The following is a 17,213-nucleotide window of genomic DNA, read 5'->3' as shown; positions in this document are numbered from 1 at the left end:
CATGAGCTTACTTATTTTGGCCAAAGTGTGGTACTGACACCTAATTTTTTTGTAAAATTATTTCTAAAGGCAAATAATGGCTCTTTATTGTTTCTACATCTGGTCAACGCTACAGCATAGGTTAGACCGAGCCCTGGTAATTTCTTTCTGTGCTTTGTGTATACAGGCTGATTAACAATGGATGGGGCATTTATAGTAATGGACAGAATGGAGATAGGGGAGCACATGAAATGACAGGTACAGGGTTAGGGGAAACATTAACAGACACAAGCTAGAGAGGATATAAATATGACAGACTTCCATTGTTTTAGGGGGTATATTTGTACCCCAATACTACTTTTGTCCAATGTTAAGTTTTTTAAAAAGATTTCTGTGAGATTTCTTATATGTGTAGAGCATTAAATATTGTATGCTGCCATTTCTGTTCTATGAAATAGCTCTGTCTGTTTTGCTTAGTCAAGAGGGTTGAAGGGGGTATTCCCCATCCAGGTGTACACATGCCCAGGGGGTGTTTTGGGAACCCCCCACTGGCATAGGTATGTCCAGTGGTTCCCCCAGTGGATAAATGATTAGGCAGAACAAAGAAAGAGATGCAGGGAAGAAAGGGAAAGCAGATAGTGAAAGGATAATATACTATAAGAAGCTAGAGACCAGAGAGACAGCAGTGTGGAATTAGATAAAGGTGAAAAAGAGTAGACAGCATATAACATGTAATGAAAGGAGTCTAAAAGGATAGGAAAAAAAACAGTGGCTCCCAAGGGTGTATACAATCAAATGAAAGGGAAGGAAAAGATAATATTGTTTACATACATAAAAGTAGATGGAAAAAAGTGAAAAGCAGAAGAGGAAAGGTGGTAATGGGGAGAATGTTAAAAAAGGTGGATAGAAGCAAAGGTGGTAAATAATTACAAAAAGTAAAAAAACATAAAAAAATGGAAATTGACCAGAAAATAAGCAAACAGAATGCATAAGAGAAGGTGAGCTCCCTACATATATGTATGATGACTGATACTGTATCAACGTGGGACTAGTAGTGCCACTTTTTCTGAAACAAAATATCTGCCTTCCTATATTTTTAAGGTTTTTACCTATTAATAAATTTGGCATGAAGCAACTTTTTTACCAACCAGACTGGTAAGGCTATGGTAAAATCTGGGGCTCCCAAAACTATAAGCTTTACCAACAAATCTTTTCTGTGAGACTTTTTATCCTCAGGTGTGGGCCCTCACATATGATGGAGGCAGGGTATAGTAGAATTATATCTCTCTGGTTGAAACAGTAAGCATGGGAGCATTTTCATTAAGGCTTGGGGAGGCTGCCTGATACTTAAATGAGTAGTTCACCTTTAAAAAACATACTACATACTTTTTATATCTAAATTACATGGTTTACATAGCAAATAATTAATTCTACCATTTCAAATGTTATTCTTGAACCAACAAATGTATATTTTTAGTTGTAATATTGGTGTGTAGGCGCCATCTCAGTGCATTGTGCCTGAGTCTGAGCTTTCTGCTGGAGAAGCTCTATTAAAGCTCTTTTACTAGCAAAACTGTATTAACACATAAACCTCCAGAAATGTGTTCAAACTTTACATAACCTGCCAAATTTTGTAAAATGGGAGTGACATTTAGGGGGTGTTTTCACAAAATGGGCATGGTTGACAAATTGCCATGCTATGCGCACCATTTATTATTGTCCCTCTTTGCATTTTCAGATGTTGGGAAGTATGCTATTTCCAGCCCACTGTGTCAGATATATGTGTATACATCTGCAACCACAGGTCAACTATCTTCTAACATGTCTGCTAGAGCTTCCCTGTAGATTCTTTTTCCCTTTAAGTCCCAGGGCAGCTTTGAGGGAATCAGATTGTCTAAAGGGCGAACTCTGAACCTCCCCCTAGCCAATCCAAATTCCGCTCCTTCTTCTGGGTCTTAAACTTTGTGGACATGCTGTGGCTGGCGAGAAAGAAAATACTTGAACTGTGGCCAACAATGTTTAAAGTAGCCAGGCACAAAGTAACTATCCATCCCATCCTGACACCTGTCTGGTGCAACAATTTGAAAAAGATGCAGTTTCATGATTTGTCAGTGAATTTTTCCCACACACTCAGTTCAGACTTTATAGTAAATGTCAGACATTTGTGGAAATGAGTTTATTCAAACTTTTAAAGAGAAAAAAATGAGAATAGTAAATCTGCATTTAGTTTGACCAGGAGCAATAACCTATAGCAATAACCTATAGCAACCAAAAATATGTTTGCTTTTAAACATGTGACCAGTAAATGCTACTTGCTGATTGGTTGCTATGGGTTACTGCACCTGGGCAAACTTAGTGTCTATTATTACATTACCCCATTACTGTATAAAATATGTTTGGTATCTATTGTCTCTCTCCATACAATGGTTGTGCAGCCACATTTAGCCTCCCTAAATGAAAAATAAAATCACTCTCTGCCTATGACTGTAACAATGGGTGCCAGTGGCAAACAACAACATTTATTAACTAAATCCACAAAGGAGTACTTTAGCATTAATTGAGCAGGAAGGGGAGCTTATTCCCTTCTAACCTAAGGATCCCCGTAGCTGTCTAAGATCTAGTGGACTGCTGAGAGAAGGAGTAGCCATTTTACCAGTAGCAGTGTAGTTGCTTGTGAATTTGTAATTGCCCATCTTGTCCTCTCTGCCCTAAAGTTTTTCACTGCTAAACCCTTTCTATTATATCATCTCCAAAGCCTTTTATTTTCCCAAACAACCCATTTCCCAGCCCGTGTTGTCATGTGCCCACCCATTCTCTGCCCCTGGGGCATCACAGGCCCTTCCATTACCCGCCCCTGTGATGTTATCAAGCAGCACCAACCCCCAGCGGCAGGATAAAGTGGATCAGAAAGGTGGCACCAATAGTAGTTACCCTGCCCCTCTCCCTTGATAAATCTCCACATGGAGAACATGTAGTTTCAAAACTACTGACATGGACAAACCAAAATGTTAGTGTGTTTTCAAGATCATATATTTTTAAGCTTAACTGTGCTGACCAGGCTATACAAGCTGGTGACCTAGTTCTGCAATGTCACTAAGAGCTAGGTACAGTATGTCCCAGAAGCAGCAGGAGTGGGGTTGGCAGCTGCAGGGAGTTGCCAGTTGTGAGTATGACAAAGAAAATACTAGTAGAGCAACGGTACCATAAATGGGAGTAGAGACAGTAAAAATATTTCCCAAAATGTTGTAGCCCCTGTACCATCCTGTATTGTTAATTGTCTATAGTAAACACTTGGCTCCAGGCAGAATTACATGCAGAATGAACATAAAACATGTCCCGTGACAGACTAATCAGATGAAGCACAATAAACAAGCCGTGTGTCTATTGCAGCAGACCTTTGCTCTTCTACCTCTATCCTAGATTTCTACAGCGGTGCGTGCACTCCGCTTAGTGTCGTTCCCTGAGTCCCGATATAAATGTCTGCACAGAATGAAATGCACCATTATATTGCTACTGCTGTTGCCTCTCTACCAACTGTGCCTTTATTTCATAAATCCTTTTTGCTTTTGTTATACTTCAAGAAACAATAAATACTGTCTTACTGTCTTTGGTGCTCTTAGAGAAGGAACATGTTGTGTGTTATTCACATTCAGTAATACACAGAGATGTTCTTATACACCGTGACACCTCCATCTCACAGTTCTCCCCACCAATTATAGTTATAACACTTTGTCCATTGCAGTGAGTGGTGGCTTAAAATAACAACTAGAAATCTGTACACCATATGCCAAATTTGAATAATGTATTAATGCTCCCAGTCTTTTGTTATTAGACTGTCTGTCTTTGTTTCTTTTATTTTGACTCATGGCACTGCCTAATGCATTTGTTCTTGTATCTCTGTTGAGATATTATGGCTTAGTGGTGGCTGGGTACCTATCATTCCCTGTTTGTAGCTCAGGCTCAGATGGGGGATATAGTGGATATACAGTTGTCAGTTTTGTATGGAAAGTGTTATAGATGGGAAGAGACTCTCTGAAAAGGGAGAGTTGAGCCAGAAGGTACCATGGGAAGTAGAGCCAGCGGCATTTCAGCATTGAGTTGGTGAATTTGCACTAGGTGGAGGCAAGTGGAGTGATATCCGCTAGCTGTGCTGTAGCAATAGCTACTTTCACTGTGTGGGCAGAGTTGTATCGAGCAAATGATTTATGAATTACAAAATAAGAGGTAAAAGGTACTCACTTGCTCAAAGCACTAGACCTCTTTATCCAATCCAATATCATGTTTTTTCAATTCAATGTTTATTAGAATTTAGAACAAGAGTAGCAAGTTATTTTCCTTTTTATTTTTGTCACACTTCAACTTATGGCAATCAGAACACCCAGTGATACATAAGCCTAAAATAAACACCTCCCCCCACAATAAAACAGCAGGAAAACATGAACTTGGTTACTGTAAATCAATCAAGCCCTTAAATAAGAAGAAATATTACAAACATGCATAAGCAACTAATAGCCTGATCACACAGATTCAGCTTTTAGACTTTCTGTGCCAAAAAACTGGCAATTATTTAGGCTACCTAGTAGATACATTTTTTGTAATATAAACTATTTTTTCGATTGTGTGTATGAACACACATGTAATAAGCAGCTGTCTATCTAACCTTGGCACAGATTTTATAATCATGTGGGACCTGCAAGAATACAAACACTGGATCTTCCCGTGGGCAAGGCTCGCCATCAGGGATCTGAAATGAGAAGCGCTGCAGGAGAGACGTGAAGAAAAGGAACAGTTCCATCCTGGCCAACTGCTCTCCTAGGCAAACACGGCGACCTGGAAACAACAAATATCTAAAGTTTAAATTTTAAAAAAAAACATGCACAAATATTCAGTTGTGCTTTGTGGAGATAAAGGGATAAAGGCTGATGACACTTGGGTCATTTTACTTCTGCTGTCAGATGCAAAAAATGCCCTTACCACTGATTAAAGGGCACCCATCACCATAATATTGCTTCCTCTACCCCTTCCCCTAATAGAGCCCACACTCTTGGGGAAACAATAGTTTAAGTTAATTTTAAGTTACATAAAAGCAATATCATTAGCCCAATATGTAAATACTGCATTATAGTCATTCTTACTCAGTGCTGCCAATTGTATGCAGTACTGTAAATCAGAATGCACAGCAAGTCCCTGACCCATAAAGTACATGGTCTATGATGCGAGGTGAGATGTAAGTAACTTATGTTCCACTGCCTTATCTAGTTTTGTATACGTATCACTATTATTACCTGCAGAGAATGCCATGAATGCTTCTCTTTTCACAAATTTGCCGTCCCTATCAAGAAAATGCTCCGGATAAAACTGGAAAGGCTTTTCCCAGACTTTCTCATCTTTAAGCACAGAGGACAGGTTGGTCATAATAACGGTGCCCTGTAAAGATCAAGTTGTTTTGATTTTAATTAATTTTTGGTAGCGAAGAAGCAAATCGGATTAAATTTATCAGATACAACCAAGGCCTGAATTGGTGCCAGTGTGTAAAGCTTGCCTTAACTTATAGCCCCTAGAAGCCTACAGTACTTACTGTATGCATTTATTCATAGCATCCAAAATGAAGACTTTCTATTGTTCTCTATAGTAAAATCCTTTATGAAGACTTGAGGCTTTTATTACCTGAAACTGTATGGTATGGCCTGTACCAAGCTGGGTTTGAAAGGCTTTGTTTTTTTGTATTGCATCTCTAGCAGAAGAGTGGGCAAGCATACAAATAAAAAATCCCAAAGTATCTTCCTACAGACTTGATAAGAAATCTCTAATATTTCAGGAACAGGTAATCACATGTAGAATTATTTGTTTCTCTTTTGAGAGGCTATTACAACTAATGATAACAAAATACAAGAGTACAAGAAAGTTGAAGAAATACACAAATTCGAAGAAATGTCTCTTTCATCCCCGGAACACTTACAGCACAACCTGGCTCCACTGGCTATCCTTTAAAGAATCGGACTTCTACAAACAATCCACAAGCTAGCCCCCTAGAGGGACACCCCCCTCCCCCACCTCCTATCCCTTCCCACATCCGCCTCCCCTTCCCTCCCCCCCATGGTTTAACCTAACAAATTTAAACATTGTATAATTTCAAATGAATACAATTTGTAAGAAGCAAATATGTGTACCTACCCCTTCTTGTTTTCCCAATGTTACTCAAATCATTAAAAATTTATATTGAAAAAAAACAAAAAAAAAAACAACAAAATACAAGAGCAATGAGATAATACTGTGTGTGACATGATATGTAGCTTTGTATTATACTGTCAGGGAGCTGGAATGTACTGCAGGTGGGAAATCAAGACAGAAAATATATTATCACAGTTTAGGAAACATTTTTACATTACTTACCTTTGGGATGAAAAAGCCTTTGATATGTGTGTCTCTGTATGCCATATGTGGCACAGAGAGAGGGATTATATCTCCATAACGCTGGATTTCATGGATGACTGCATTGGTATAAGGCATCTGTAATACATCTCCCATGGTAGGCTTCCTGGTTCTTCCAATCACTTGGTCAATTTCCTCTTGCACCTTTCCTGAAAGCAGGAGAAGATGCCCAGTGTGTCATTTGTCTTAAAGCTTTTAGGATGCTGCACCCACCAGAAGAGTTGGCCAATTCATCCCTCCAAGCCAATGGGTACCAGGAATGCCCAGAGACTCCATACCCTACTTGGTAGGCCATCCTAATTAGCTCACAATTTGGCCCTGGATCAGTAAGGATTTGATGTATTGGCCCACCCTGTCAGACAGTATACAAGAAACAGATCATCATTCTTGTTTTTATAAAAAAAATCTGGAATATGCTGTGCAGTTTTGGTCTCTTGTGCTCAAACAGGATATTAGAGAGAGATATTAGAGAGAGTCCAAAGAAGCCCTGAAGGCAGATTTTGCTCAGGCACCTTCAATGGCGCCCGATCAAAATCTTTTACCCCGCCTGATCGGCGAGTCGACCAATATCAGCAGCCTCCTGCGATATCACCTCCGCACCGAATATCGTACGAAACAAGGTTTTGTCCAATAATATCGGTGCGTGTATGGCCAGCTTGAGGCAAATTGAAAAGGCTTCATATGGGTTTTTTTCCTTTCTCTGGATCAGTTAACAAGTGTTTATTTAGATGCAAAGGTTAAACTTGATGGGTGTATGTCTTTTTTGACTTTCATTACTATATTAATTGTGTTTATTAATTGGGGGATGTTAAGACCTTATGCTCAGCTCCTTGTTGCACTCCTAAGCAAATCATTACCAATATGTTAAATAAGGTTGTCCACAAATTATAATGCTCTGTACAAATAAGTCGTCCTCACAGTGGGTCAGACCAACCACAAAAGATCATGGGTTATACAAGACATCTTATCTTGCAAGGAAGTGGAGCTTCCACTAAGTGTGAATGTATGAAGCCCAATGAGATGGTATTCTCTGGTACATCTTATATGTTAAATTACCCTTTGTGATCTAACAAATTTGGATCCTCACAATGAACAAGGGAAAAAATCTTGCATTTTTAAAGGCCTCGTCCAGCCCTTTATCTAACGTCTCTTATTCTCAGCAAAGGGTAAGTAAAAATGTCTACAAATAAAATATAGTTGAGATTTAGTGTATATCTAATAATATCTTTTTATGACATGACAAACGTACTTTGCACATCTGGGTACAGCAACATAAACAGCAGGCCCCATCTCAGGGTTGTGGTTGTAGTTTCTGAGCCAGCTGAAAATAAGTCCGCTGTAGTTAACAGAAGATTCTGGTCATTAAAATTACTGTCTTTAACTCCTTTTGCCTAAAAGAAAAAAGAGGAAATTAAAGGGATTCTGTCATGATTTTTATGGTGTAGTTTTTATTAGTAAATTACACTGTGTACATTGCAAATAATTCTACAATTTAAATTGTTATCTTGAAAGCAATAAATATATTTTTATAGTTGTAATAGTGTTGTGCAGGCAGCCATCTTAGGTCACAGATTCTGATTCTGTGTTTTTATAGTAAGAGCCAGCACTTCACAATTCACCTGCTTTCAGATAAGCTATTGTTTCTCCTACTCGGTGTAACTGGAGGAGTTACAATATTGTGTGCTATTCTCATAGCTATCCCTATGTGGGGCATGGGAGCATATTAAGCATTGTAGGTGTCAGGGAGCTGTTACCTTCCCATTGATCTGCTGGGGGGAAAGGAGGGGGTATTATCAGTTTAACTTGCAGTGCAGCAGTAAGGGCAGGGCCTCACAAGGCCAATAGTCAGCCTATGTATAAGCCAAAAGTCCCAAATCTTAACTACATTATCAGACTTTCCTTAAATACTTTAATTTTCTTTTGGTTGTGTTAATGTCCAAAATAAAGGACCCCATGACCTGTCCTTAAAATAGCATGGATAAGTTTCTCTGTCAGCTGGCACTGTATTTCTTTTTGTTACATTTGTATATTAAAATGTATATTTCACTTCTAAATCCTACCTCTAGGTAGTGTGCTAACTCAAGTTTTAGTTGTTCTTCTTCTCTTGTAAACTTACTTTTTTCATCTCAAGCATGAAGGCATCAATAAAATCCCTTGTGTGCCCAGAATCCCATGTTTGCTTATGCTCATTGATAATTTCTTGTAGATATTGAAGCATATGTATCCGAGGTTGGAAAAACAGCCTGGCTAGGCCCGGAACTTTAGATGACCAGGGAAGTGAACTTATAATCTAGATGCACAAAATAAAAGCAATATAGTGTCCAGCGTAATACTGTAAATATACAAGCTTTAGCAAATTCTAACTTGTTTAAAAGAAGATTTGAGAATTTCACATGCCTATTAAAGAATAATCATCATCATCAGAATAATCATTATGTTTTTCATCATTCGACCATGAAATAAGCTAAGTTAAAGGAGAAGGAAAGGCAAAGTCACTTGTGGGTGCCAAAATATTAGGCACCCCCCAGTGACTTTAATTGCCTACCTTGTACCCCGGGCTGGTGCCCCTGTATGGAGAGAACTGCACCAGCCCGGGGTAGCAGCAAGTGTTTCCTCCTTCCTGTCTCGCCACGCGCGCATGCGCAGTAGAGTGAATAGTGGAACTTTAACAGAGAAGTCGGCTTTTCACTCTACTGCGCACGCGCCGACCACTGGCATTTACCGGCAAAACGAAGGCAGAAGGAGGAAGCGCTGCAGCTACCCCGGGCTGGTAGGCGATTAAAGTCACTTGGGGTGTCTAACATTTTGGCACCCCCAAGTGACTTTGCCTTTCCTTCTCCTTTAATGTTAGGCCATTTAGTTCTCACAGGATTACAAATAAAGACAATGTTACTGCTTAAATAGTTTGGGAAACCCTATAATAATTGTAGGTTACTGAATGATGTAAACAAATGGAAGCAAGTTACAGTATGTGTTGCACCTCTTGTACAAAGGAGAAGTGAAAAGCTTTTTATTTTTAAGTGGTTTCTTCCCATTTTTCACATTTAGAAAGGCTTGAATTGCTTAGGTGAATATGACCTTTGCTATACGCTGTAAATCTGTTTTTCTGTGAGGTAAATATCAATACTCATTATATGTTAAGTTGCTCTTCTGTAGACTTTCTCTGTCTATATAATGTCCCTTTTATATAACAGAGAGCATGCCACTGGGGTCTTACCAGTGCTTTGTTATGGTGAAAAATTACCTTTTCCTGTTGTAAATTGATACCCCTTTTAATATTGGACTGTACTTTTCTGATTTTTTGTTAAGCTACATTTATTATCCACAAATACCCCTATGAAATCATGCAATCCTACTGAGGCAGAGATTACTTGGGCCCACCTTGCTTGAAGGTTGCTAGAGAGAGACCTGGGGATTGGGGTTTTAGACATTCTTGATATAACTGAATGTCTGACACAGCAATGCATTTATAAAGAGTATATATGTAATGTGTTATTGGCTAAGGGGGTCCTATTAGAGTAATATCTCAAAGGGGTGTTTAAACCTAGAAAATCAAAAGATCACTGCATTAAATATATAAGCAGTCTGCAAAATGTCCATTAAAAACTTTGATAAACTCCAAGTAGGTCACTACTACTACTTATGTCAAATAATTGTGGCGAATTTCATGGAGGATTCACTGTGCGCCAGGCCTCCTTTCTGTCTTGAATACAAGACAGGAGGTAGGAACAGCAAGAAAAATACTGTAGATTTCTAAAATGTAAATCTGCCTTAATACATGTCATTGAAAACATTTTTTTATTGTCTTTCATTACCTGGGGCACTGGCCCGGACTCCGCTTTTATACTTTCTTCAATTAGACATAGCAGCTTCAGGAACTTGTGATCATCATATTCAAAGCGTTCCCCAAATATGATAGAGCAGATAACGTTACTGACTGCTGTGTTTATTAAAACATGGGGGTCAAAGGGACCACCTGCAAAAATACAGCAAAAGCATTAGAAAACATCACCTTTTATAGGTAATATAACTGATGTAAGTGTGCAACTTATGAACATAATGACTAAATATTAACTACCTGTATCATGTAGGTGTATTGACTAATTATAAAGACTATAAAGAGAGTGAAATATTAACCATGAAGTTCATTAACGAGGGTTTTCTGGCACAGTTTTGACTTGTGTCTTATAAGGAATTTTTCTGTGGCCGATCGTGATGAAGAAGATTTTTCACCTCATTCGCTGCAAAATTCAGCATTTCACCATTGGTGAAAATTTGCTGCTCCATATTTGCAATGTGAGAAAAAAGTCATGTTCATGTCAAATAAGTCATGGTTGCATCAAAAAAGTTGTCATAAAAGCTTACACGCATTAAGAAAAGTCTTGCAGTAGCTACATTTTGTGAATTTTTTGCCGTTTAGCAAATTTTTCAGCAATTTGGCTCATCACCAGTGGCCGATTTTCTAATTTCAAATATGTCAAAAATAACTTGTGCACTTGTGTTTTCTGACCTTGTTCAGACTGGAAGGCATCACACAGGTACCCAGCTTCGTCTCTCACTCTCTCCTCCAGGGATTTTTTTCCCATCCCAAAATCCCTCAATGTAGACAAGGTGAATCTTCTTAGGTCCTTCCAAGATTGGCCGTAATTTGCCAACACCACAGCTGGTTAAGAGACAAAAGAAATACTTTAATTTGGGGGCTGTTTAATTGGACACTGGCATTACATAATTACTTGTTGTGTTATTTTCTACACCCGTCTAGAAGCCCCCGCCAGCTGCCTGCTCTCCCCCCCTGCCCGCCCCTTTTCCCCCCCTTAGACTTACTTCGCTTACAGGGCCCACCTGGTTTTTTCAGGCTCAGACCCCCTAATGTAAGTGAAGAGCAAGAGGCTAAGCTCCTGTTCCAAACAGAAACAGTTAAGGAATTAATAATAATAATGGGGATTTAAATGACCCTGCTATTGACTGGAGCAACAGTATTGCCAGGACAGTAAATGGGTAAAAAAGTTTATAAACTTATTACATGGCATCTTTATGTCACAAGAGCCAACTAGAAATCATGCTGCACTGGATCTAGTGATCTGTAACGGCCCAGAACACAAAGTGCAAGTGTTGAACCCCTGGGTAATAATGACCATAATGTTATCTCCTTTAATGTCTGATGCAAAAAACAAATATACATTGGGGCAAAAAAGACCCTGAATTTCAGAAAAGCAAAATTTAACTCCTTAAGGGCAGTGTTTCAGAGCATAGATTAGAGCATTATGTTTTCTGCTAAATACACAGAACAGAAATGGTTGTCATTTAAAATGATATTAAGTTGTTACTGTTCTCAAAAAAATTCCCTTTAGAAGTAAATAAGTCAGAGGGGAGAGAATCTGCATTTCTTGAATATAAACACAATAAGAAATGTTGTAAAACAGCAACCAGGAAGGCAAAGATAGAAAATGAGGAGCGCATTGCAGCAGAGTCTAAGGCTAACCCCAGATAGTTTTCTAAGTATATTAATTGTAAAAATATGCAGGTTGAGAGTGTGGCTTCTTTAAAATACGGTAACAATATGGTTTTGGTTATAATGGATACAAAAAATGCAAATGCGTTAAATCAGTTCTTTTCTTCAGTGTCAGAGTTCCAAGACCAGATAACTGCACTGTTGGCTTAGCTCAATCAGTGGTTGACATAGGACATCATACAGTACATAAAGGTTTACTCAAAATTTTTGAGTAAATGGTGGGCCCAGGCCCATGTTGGCTCTGCCAGCCCAGTCCCAACCCCACCAGCTCTCCCTCCTCCAATTGCGTCTAAAATAAGTATACATGCACAGTGTACATGCACTCGAAGGGAAGGGGGTTGTGTGGGAAGCAGGCCCCCCTGGGGGATGTAGGGGGCCAGAACAGCAGCAGCCCCGGTGGGCCCTGTACCCCCCTAGTCTGACCCTGACTGAGAGAGCTTAGTTCGGTTTTAGACTAGCCTCTGATTTTCACTTGCTCTCATCTGGTATGGTACCGAAGGAGTGGAGGAAAGCTGATGTAAATTTGACATTCATGGTGGGAAAGTTATTTGAAGGCTTGTTTAGGGATCACATTCAAAATGACATTCTACGGGATGGCATTATGAGCAATAATCAGCATGGATTTATGAAGGAAAGGTCATGTCAGAAAAATCTGATTGTTTTATATGATAAGGTTATTAAGTAGTTGGACAGCAGGGTTGCAGCAGAGGTGATCTAGTTGGCCAAAGTGTTTGATAAAGTGCCCTGGTAAGCTAAGGTCTCTTGGTCATAGTCATGTTGTTTGCACATGGATAGGGAACTGGCTACAGGATCGGGTACAGAGGGTGGTTGTTAATGGTACATTCTTTACTTGGAGTAGGGTTCTTAGTGGGGTCCAACAGGGTATTGGGTCCACTTGTTCATTAATGACTTGGCGGGGTGGGGTGGTATTGTAAGTGTTTGCAGCCCAATAAGTTCTATCCAGAAAGTGGCATCCTTGCAGCAGGACTGCAAGCTGGCAATCTGGGCGGCTAAGTGGCAGAAGAGATTCAATGTGTATAAATGTAAGGTCATGCACCTGGAATGGGCAAATCCATGGAGAACAACCTTGGGGTCCTTGTAGATAATAAACTTGGCTGTAGCAAGCAATGCCAGGCAGCAGCTGCAAGGGTAAACATGGTTTTGAGTTGTATTAAAAGGGGCATAGATTCACGGGAGGAGGGGGTTATCCTCAACTTTATAAAGTGCTGGTAAGGACCCATCTAGAATATGCTGTGCAGTTTTGGTCTCCAGTGCTCAAACTGAATATTATTAAATTAGAGAGGGTCCAGAGAAGGGCAACTAAGCTGTTAAAGGGCATGGAATGTCTCAGTTATTAAGAAAGACTGGCCAAAATGGGGTTGTTTACGTTGGACAAGAGGGGGATATGAATGTAGAAATATATAAGGGGATCATATAATAACCTCTGAAATGCTTTATTTATCAGTAGGTCCAGCTACTGTTTAGAAGAAGGGAGGTTCCGTCTAAATATTGGGAAAGGTTTTTTTTACTGTGAGAGCTGTGAAGCTGTGGAATTCTCTACATGAATCAGTCATACTGGCTGATACATTATATAGCTTCAGGAGGGAGTTGAATGGCTTTTTAGCAAGTGATGAAATACAGGGTTTTGGAGGATAGCTCATCTCAGAGTCAGGAAGGGTTTTGCCTATTTTAAAGGCAAGAATTATAAGCAGGGAAAAGTAAAATCACCAGCCAGAGACTTGGGCCCATGGCAAGGTTCATGCACAATAAAAGTCATAAAACATCTGTCAGAAAAGTAGTTGTGTGCTGTATGTTTCCCTTAGTAAAGCCACAGCTTAGAGGAAGGAAGGCCATGGGGTTGGGGCCCTTCTGGAGCTTTATGGATAAAGGGTTTACTGATAAGGAATTCCATACCTGTACCTGTAATTTATGAAACTTATTTGCTCATAGTGAGCAATTTCTTTGTACATAAACCACCATATTTGTGTCCTGTATTTATTGTACCCAGCACAAAACTCTTATTTACATGGAGGTATAAACTCTCGCTACCTTTGTTGTTTCCTACAAACCCAAGGATTTCATACAAGTTGAATGGGGGACGATCTGCTGTGTCCTCTGACTTCTGTATCAAAGCCTCCTTTATTACTTCAAATCCATTAAGCACCACCGTGGGTTTCCAGAACACCCGCAGGCTCATCACATCCCCATACTGTTTAGAGAGCTGTAACAAGGAGAGCATAAGAGAAATGTATAGAAGCATACTTATGGCTTATGTTTATACAATAGCTATAGCTAGTAGAAAATAACACATGTTATAAATAAGCCCAGCAATGGTTCAGTTACCCAAATTAGCTAGTGCTAGAACTTGAACACATGCATATTGCCTAGAATATAAAAAGTGAGCAACTATTTTTTGTATATGTTTTTGCAGTATTCATGCTGTGACGATTCAGACTTCTTTTTGATTTTAGTTTCAGTATATATTGATTGTACAATGATATTACAATGAAAGCCAGGGAAGGCAAAGTGGGCCGTCTGTTATTCAGCTATGTATTCTGAATGGTGGATTTTCTTTCAATAGGGTTTATAATGGGAGCTCTGTATAAAGCATCAGGCCAATCCTAAAATTAACTTGATAATGTATACTGACCCAACTAATAAATAAACCAAGCATATAAGTTATGGGCTGTACACTTCCCAGCAGGGGTGTTTCTAGGCCCCTGGCCACCCATAAGGCAGCTTTTCCTATCCTAATTTGTGGTGGGTCAAGGGGGAAGTGCATCACTCTCTGCAATAGAAGAGCCATTATAAAGGACAGAATTTGGGCTCTTAATGTCACCTGAGTCCTGAAGCTTTGGGATTGTCATTTCATAGTTTAATAGCAACAATCTCCAGTCTGTGACACACAGTAAACATACTGATTACAACAAAACCATCCACTTGGCAAAAGCACTGTAAGGGTCGCACTTACCTGTTTAAAGCTGTTGTGGAGGTCCCTAAAGTCCATCTGCAGCAGGTTCCCCACAAAGGGCCAGGAGGGGGGGCTGGGAGGGAAGTCTGTGCAGGGTTTCCTGCGCTTCATGAAGTCCAACAGCAGAAGCAGAAGGGTGAAGATGATGCCCAGTGTGACGACATTACACCCCAAGGCAAATGGGCAGAGCTGGGATAGAAGGCTCATGGTGTCTGTTCTGCAGAACTAGTTTTGTGCTTGGTGTAATCCTTCACTTCACTCAATATACTGTGTATCTCCTTCTTATTACCATTCTTCTCATATGCTATACAGATATATATATATTCCCTACCTTGATACTATACTTTGCCAGCCCTAAATCTTTACTGCTACAAGCCCTGCCACTAATTACACCCTGTGCTGCTAAACTAGTCCGAAGGTCTTCTCTTGCACAGGAACAGGAAAGACTGGGGCTCTCACAGCTCACCCTTAGCTCCCTGCTAGTACAATCCAGTCAGTATCAATTTTCCTGCTCAACCTGCAGGTCAAAGAGAAACCTGCATTACAGCTCTGTATAGGTACATTCCTGAATACTTGCCAAGCCCAATCCACGTTTAGTTCTCCCTCTGCTGGTAATATTACAGATTCTTATTCCACACATGCAACCAGCTCTCTGGGATTCCAATCTTACTTTCACTAACATTTAAATCAAGAGGCACTAGGAGTTAGACTTTGATGCTAAAATTGATTTTATCACAGGACCTTTTCTTGCCTATCTATATGACTCTTCCTGTATACCCAGCTGTGAGTACAATACACTAATTCAATAGTATAAAAGAATATAAATAAATGCAATAATAAAATTGTTTTTAAGATTATGTTTCTGTTTGTTGATACCGCTTATCAGAACGGCTGAGACTCATCCCTTGTATGGCTTCATCAAGTGGTGGCATTTCTTGTTTAAAGGGGATCTAAACCCTAAAACAACAAATTGGAGTAAACAGTCTTTAGGATATACACCACTTCATTAATGTACCTATGATAATAGAACTGCCGGGAGTCCACTGGGGATTCCACTGGTTTGAATCTTATTAAATATGCCCCTAAATATTTACCTGCTTCAATAAAAGAATCATCATCAAGTTCTTCTCCATCATAATTACTGGTAATATGGAAGAAGGATGCTGTTTTAGCAGAAGACTGTTTTATTATGAAGGCTTTGTTTGAGAAAACTGGATATGGAAATACTGAAAGTTGCTGTGCCAGAGGGAAATATTTACCTGGGGATCAACAAAACAAATTAACAGTAAGATTAGTCACATGTGAAATGGAATAGTTTGGGTTACAGATGTGTGGGCTGATACTGCAGGGTAATGTGGCTGATGTTACTGCACCTTAGTTGTACTTCAATTACTAAAGAAATCACAAAGACAACACACAAGTTTGCCTCCAGGAATCCATTTTTTACTGCCATTGGGGGAGGGAGAGCAGAGGAGGAACAACGGTATAGAACAGACAGGGATTGGGTCTAGGTCAGATGGTCCCACCCATTTTTTCCCCCAGTGTCCTGCTGGCCCAATCCAATCCTCCACTAGCCATGATTTGGTAGGCCCATCTTTAGCAAATGGGCTAACTTGGTCTCTTTGACATTTACCAAGGTCAAATCCTGGGTTTATTATAGGTCACTGAAGGTCGTATATTGATCCAAGCAAGGTCTTAAAGGCATTGTTCACTTTGAAATTAACCTTTAAAATGACATAGACATTGATATTCTGAGACAATTTGTAATTGGTTTCCATTTTTTATTTTTTTGTAGTTTTTCAGTTATCTAGCCTTTTGTTTAGCAGCTCTCCAGTTTGGAATTTCAGCAGCTATCTGGTTGCTAGGGTCTTGTTTACCATATCAACCAGGCAGTTGTGTGAATGAGAGACTGGAATATGAATAGAAGAGGGACTAAAAAAAGATAAGGAATAAAAAAATAACTATAAAAATAAAATTGTAGCCACAAAAGACAAAGGGGCCGATTAACTAAAGGTCGATAAAATGAGAGTTATTTATAGCATGCATTAAAAATGTTATCATTTCTTGCAATATTTAGCGCACGATATTAAGCACGTAACCATTACTTTCAGAAACCTACAGTTCAAAAAATGCCCATTTCCCTGCAAACTGGAGGCTGCATGACTCTAGGGCCAACACAGACTTGAATAAATCCCACTGCAAACTCCATATTGTGTTGCCAAAAGCTCACGAACCACAATTTTCTTTAAGTACCGCCTGCCCCAAGTAGGGGTTAATATTCGCACAGATTAATGCGATATTTTGGGTCATATGCTTTTG

General features: G+C 39.5%; 1 protein-coding gene across 1 annotated transcript; it reads right to left on the bottom strand.

Annotated features, from left to right (window-relative positions):
- Nucleotides 1–4,301: 4,301 nt before the first annotated feature.
- Nucleotides 4,302–15,291, bottom strand: cyp2d6 (cytochrome P450 family 2 subfamily D member 6). Its single transcript, NM_001015719.1, is given in 9 exon segments — nt 4,302–4,809; nt 5,265–5,406; nt 6,373–6,560; nt 7,661–7,802; nt 8,528–8,701; nt 10,227–10,387; nt 10,922–11,074; nt 13,973–14,144; nt 14,895–15,291. Coding segments are annotated over 9 exon segments (1,518 nt in total). The 5' UTR covers nt 15,102–15,291; the 3' UTR covers nt 4,302–4,630.
- Nucleotides 15,292–17,213: the final 1,922 nt, after the last annotated feature.

This window comes from Xenopus tropicalis, chromosome 4 (assembly GCF_000004195.4).
Source record: "Xenopus tropicalis strain Nigerian chromosome 4, UCB_Xtro_10.0, whole genome shotgun sequence".
NCBI lineage: Eukaryota > Metazoa > Chordata > Amphibia > Anura > Pipidae > Xenopus > Xenopus tropicalis.
The sequence above is the reverse complement of the archived record's forward strand: the minus strand, read 5'-3'. Positions and strand labels throughout refer to the sequence as shown.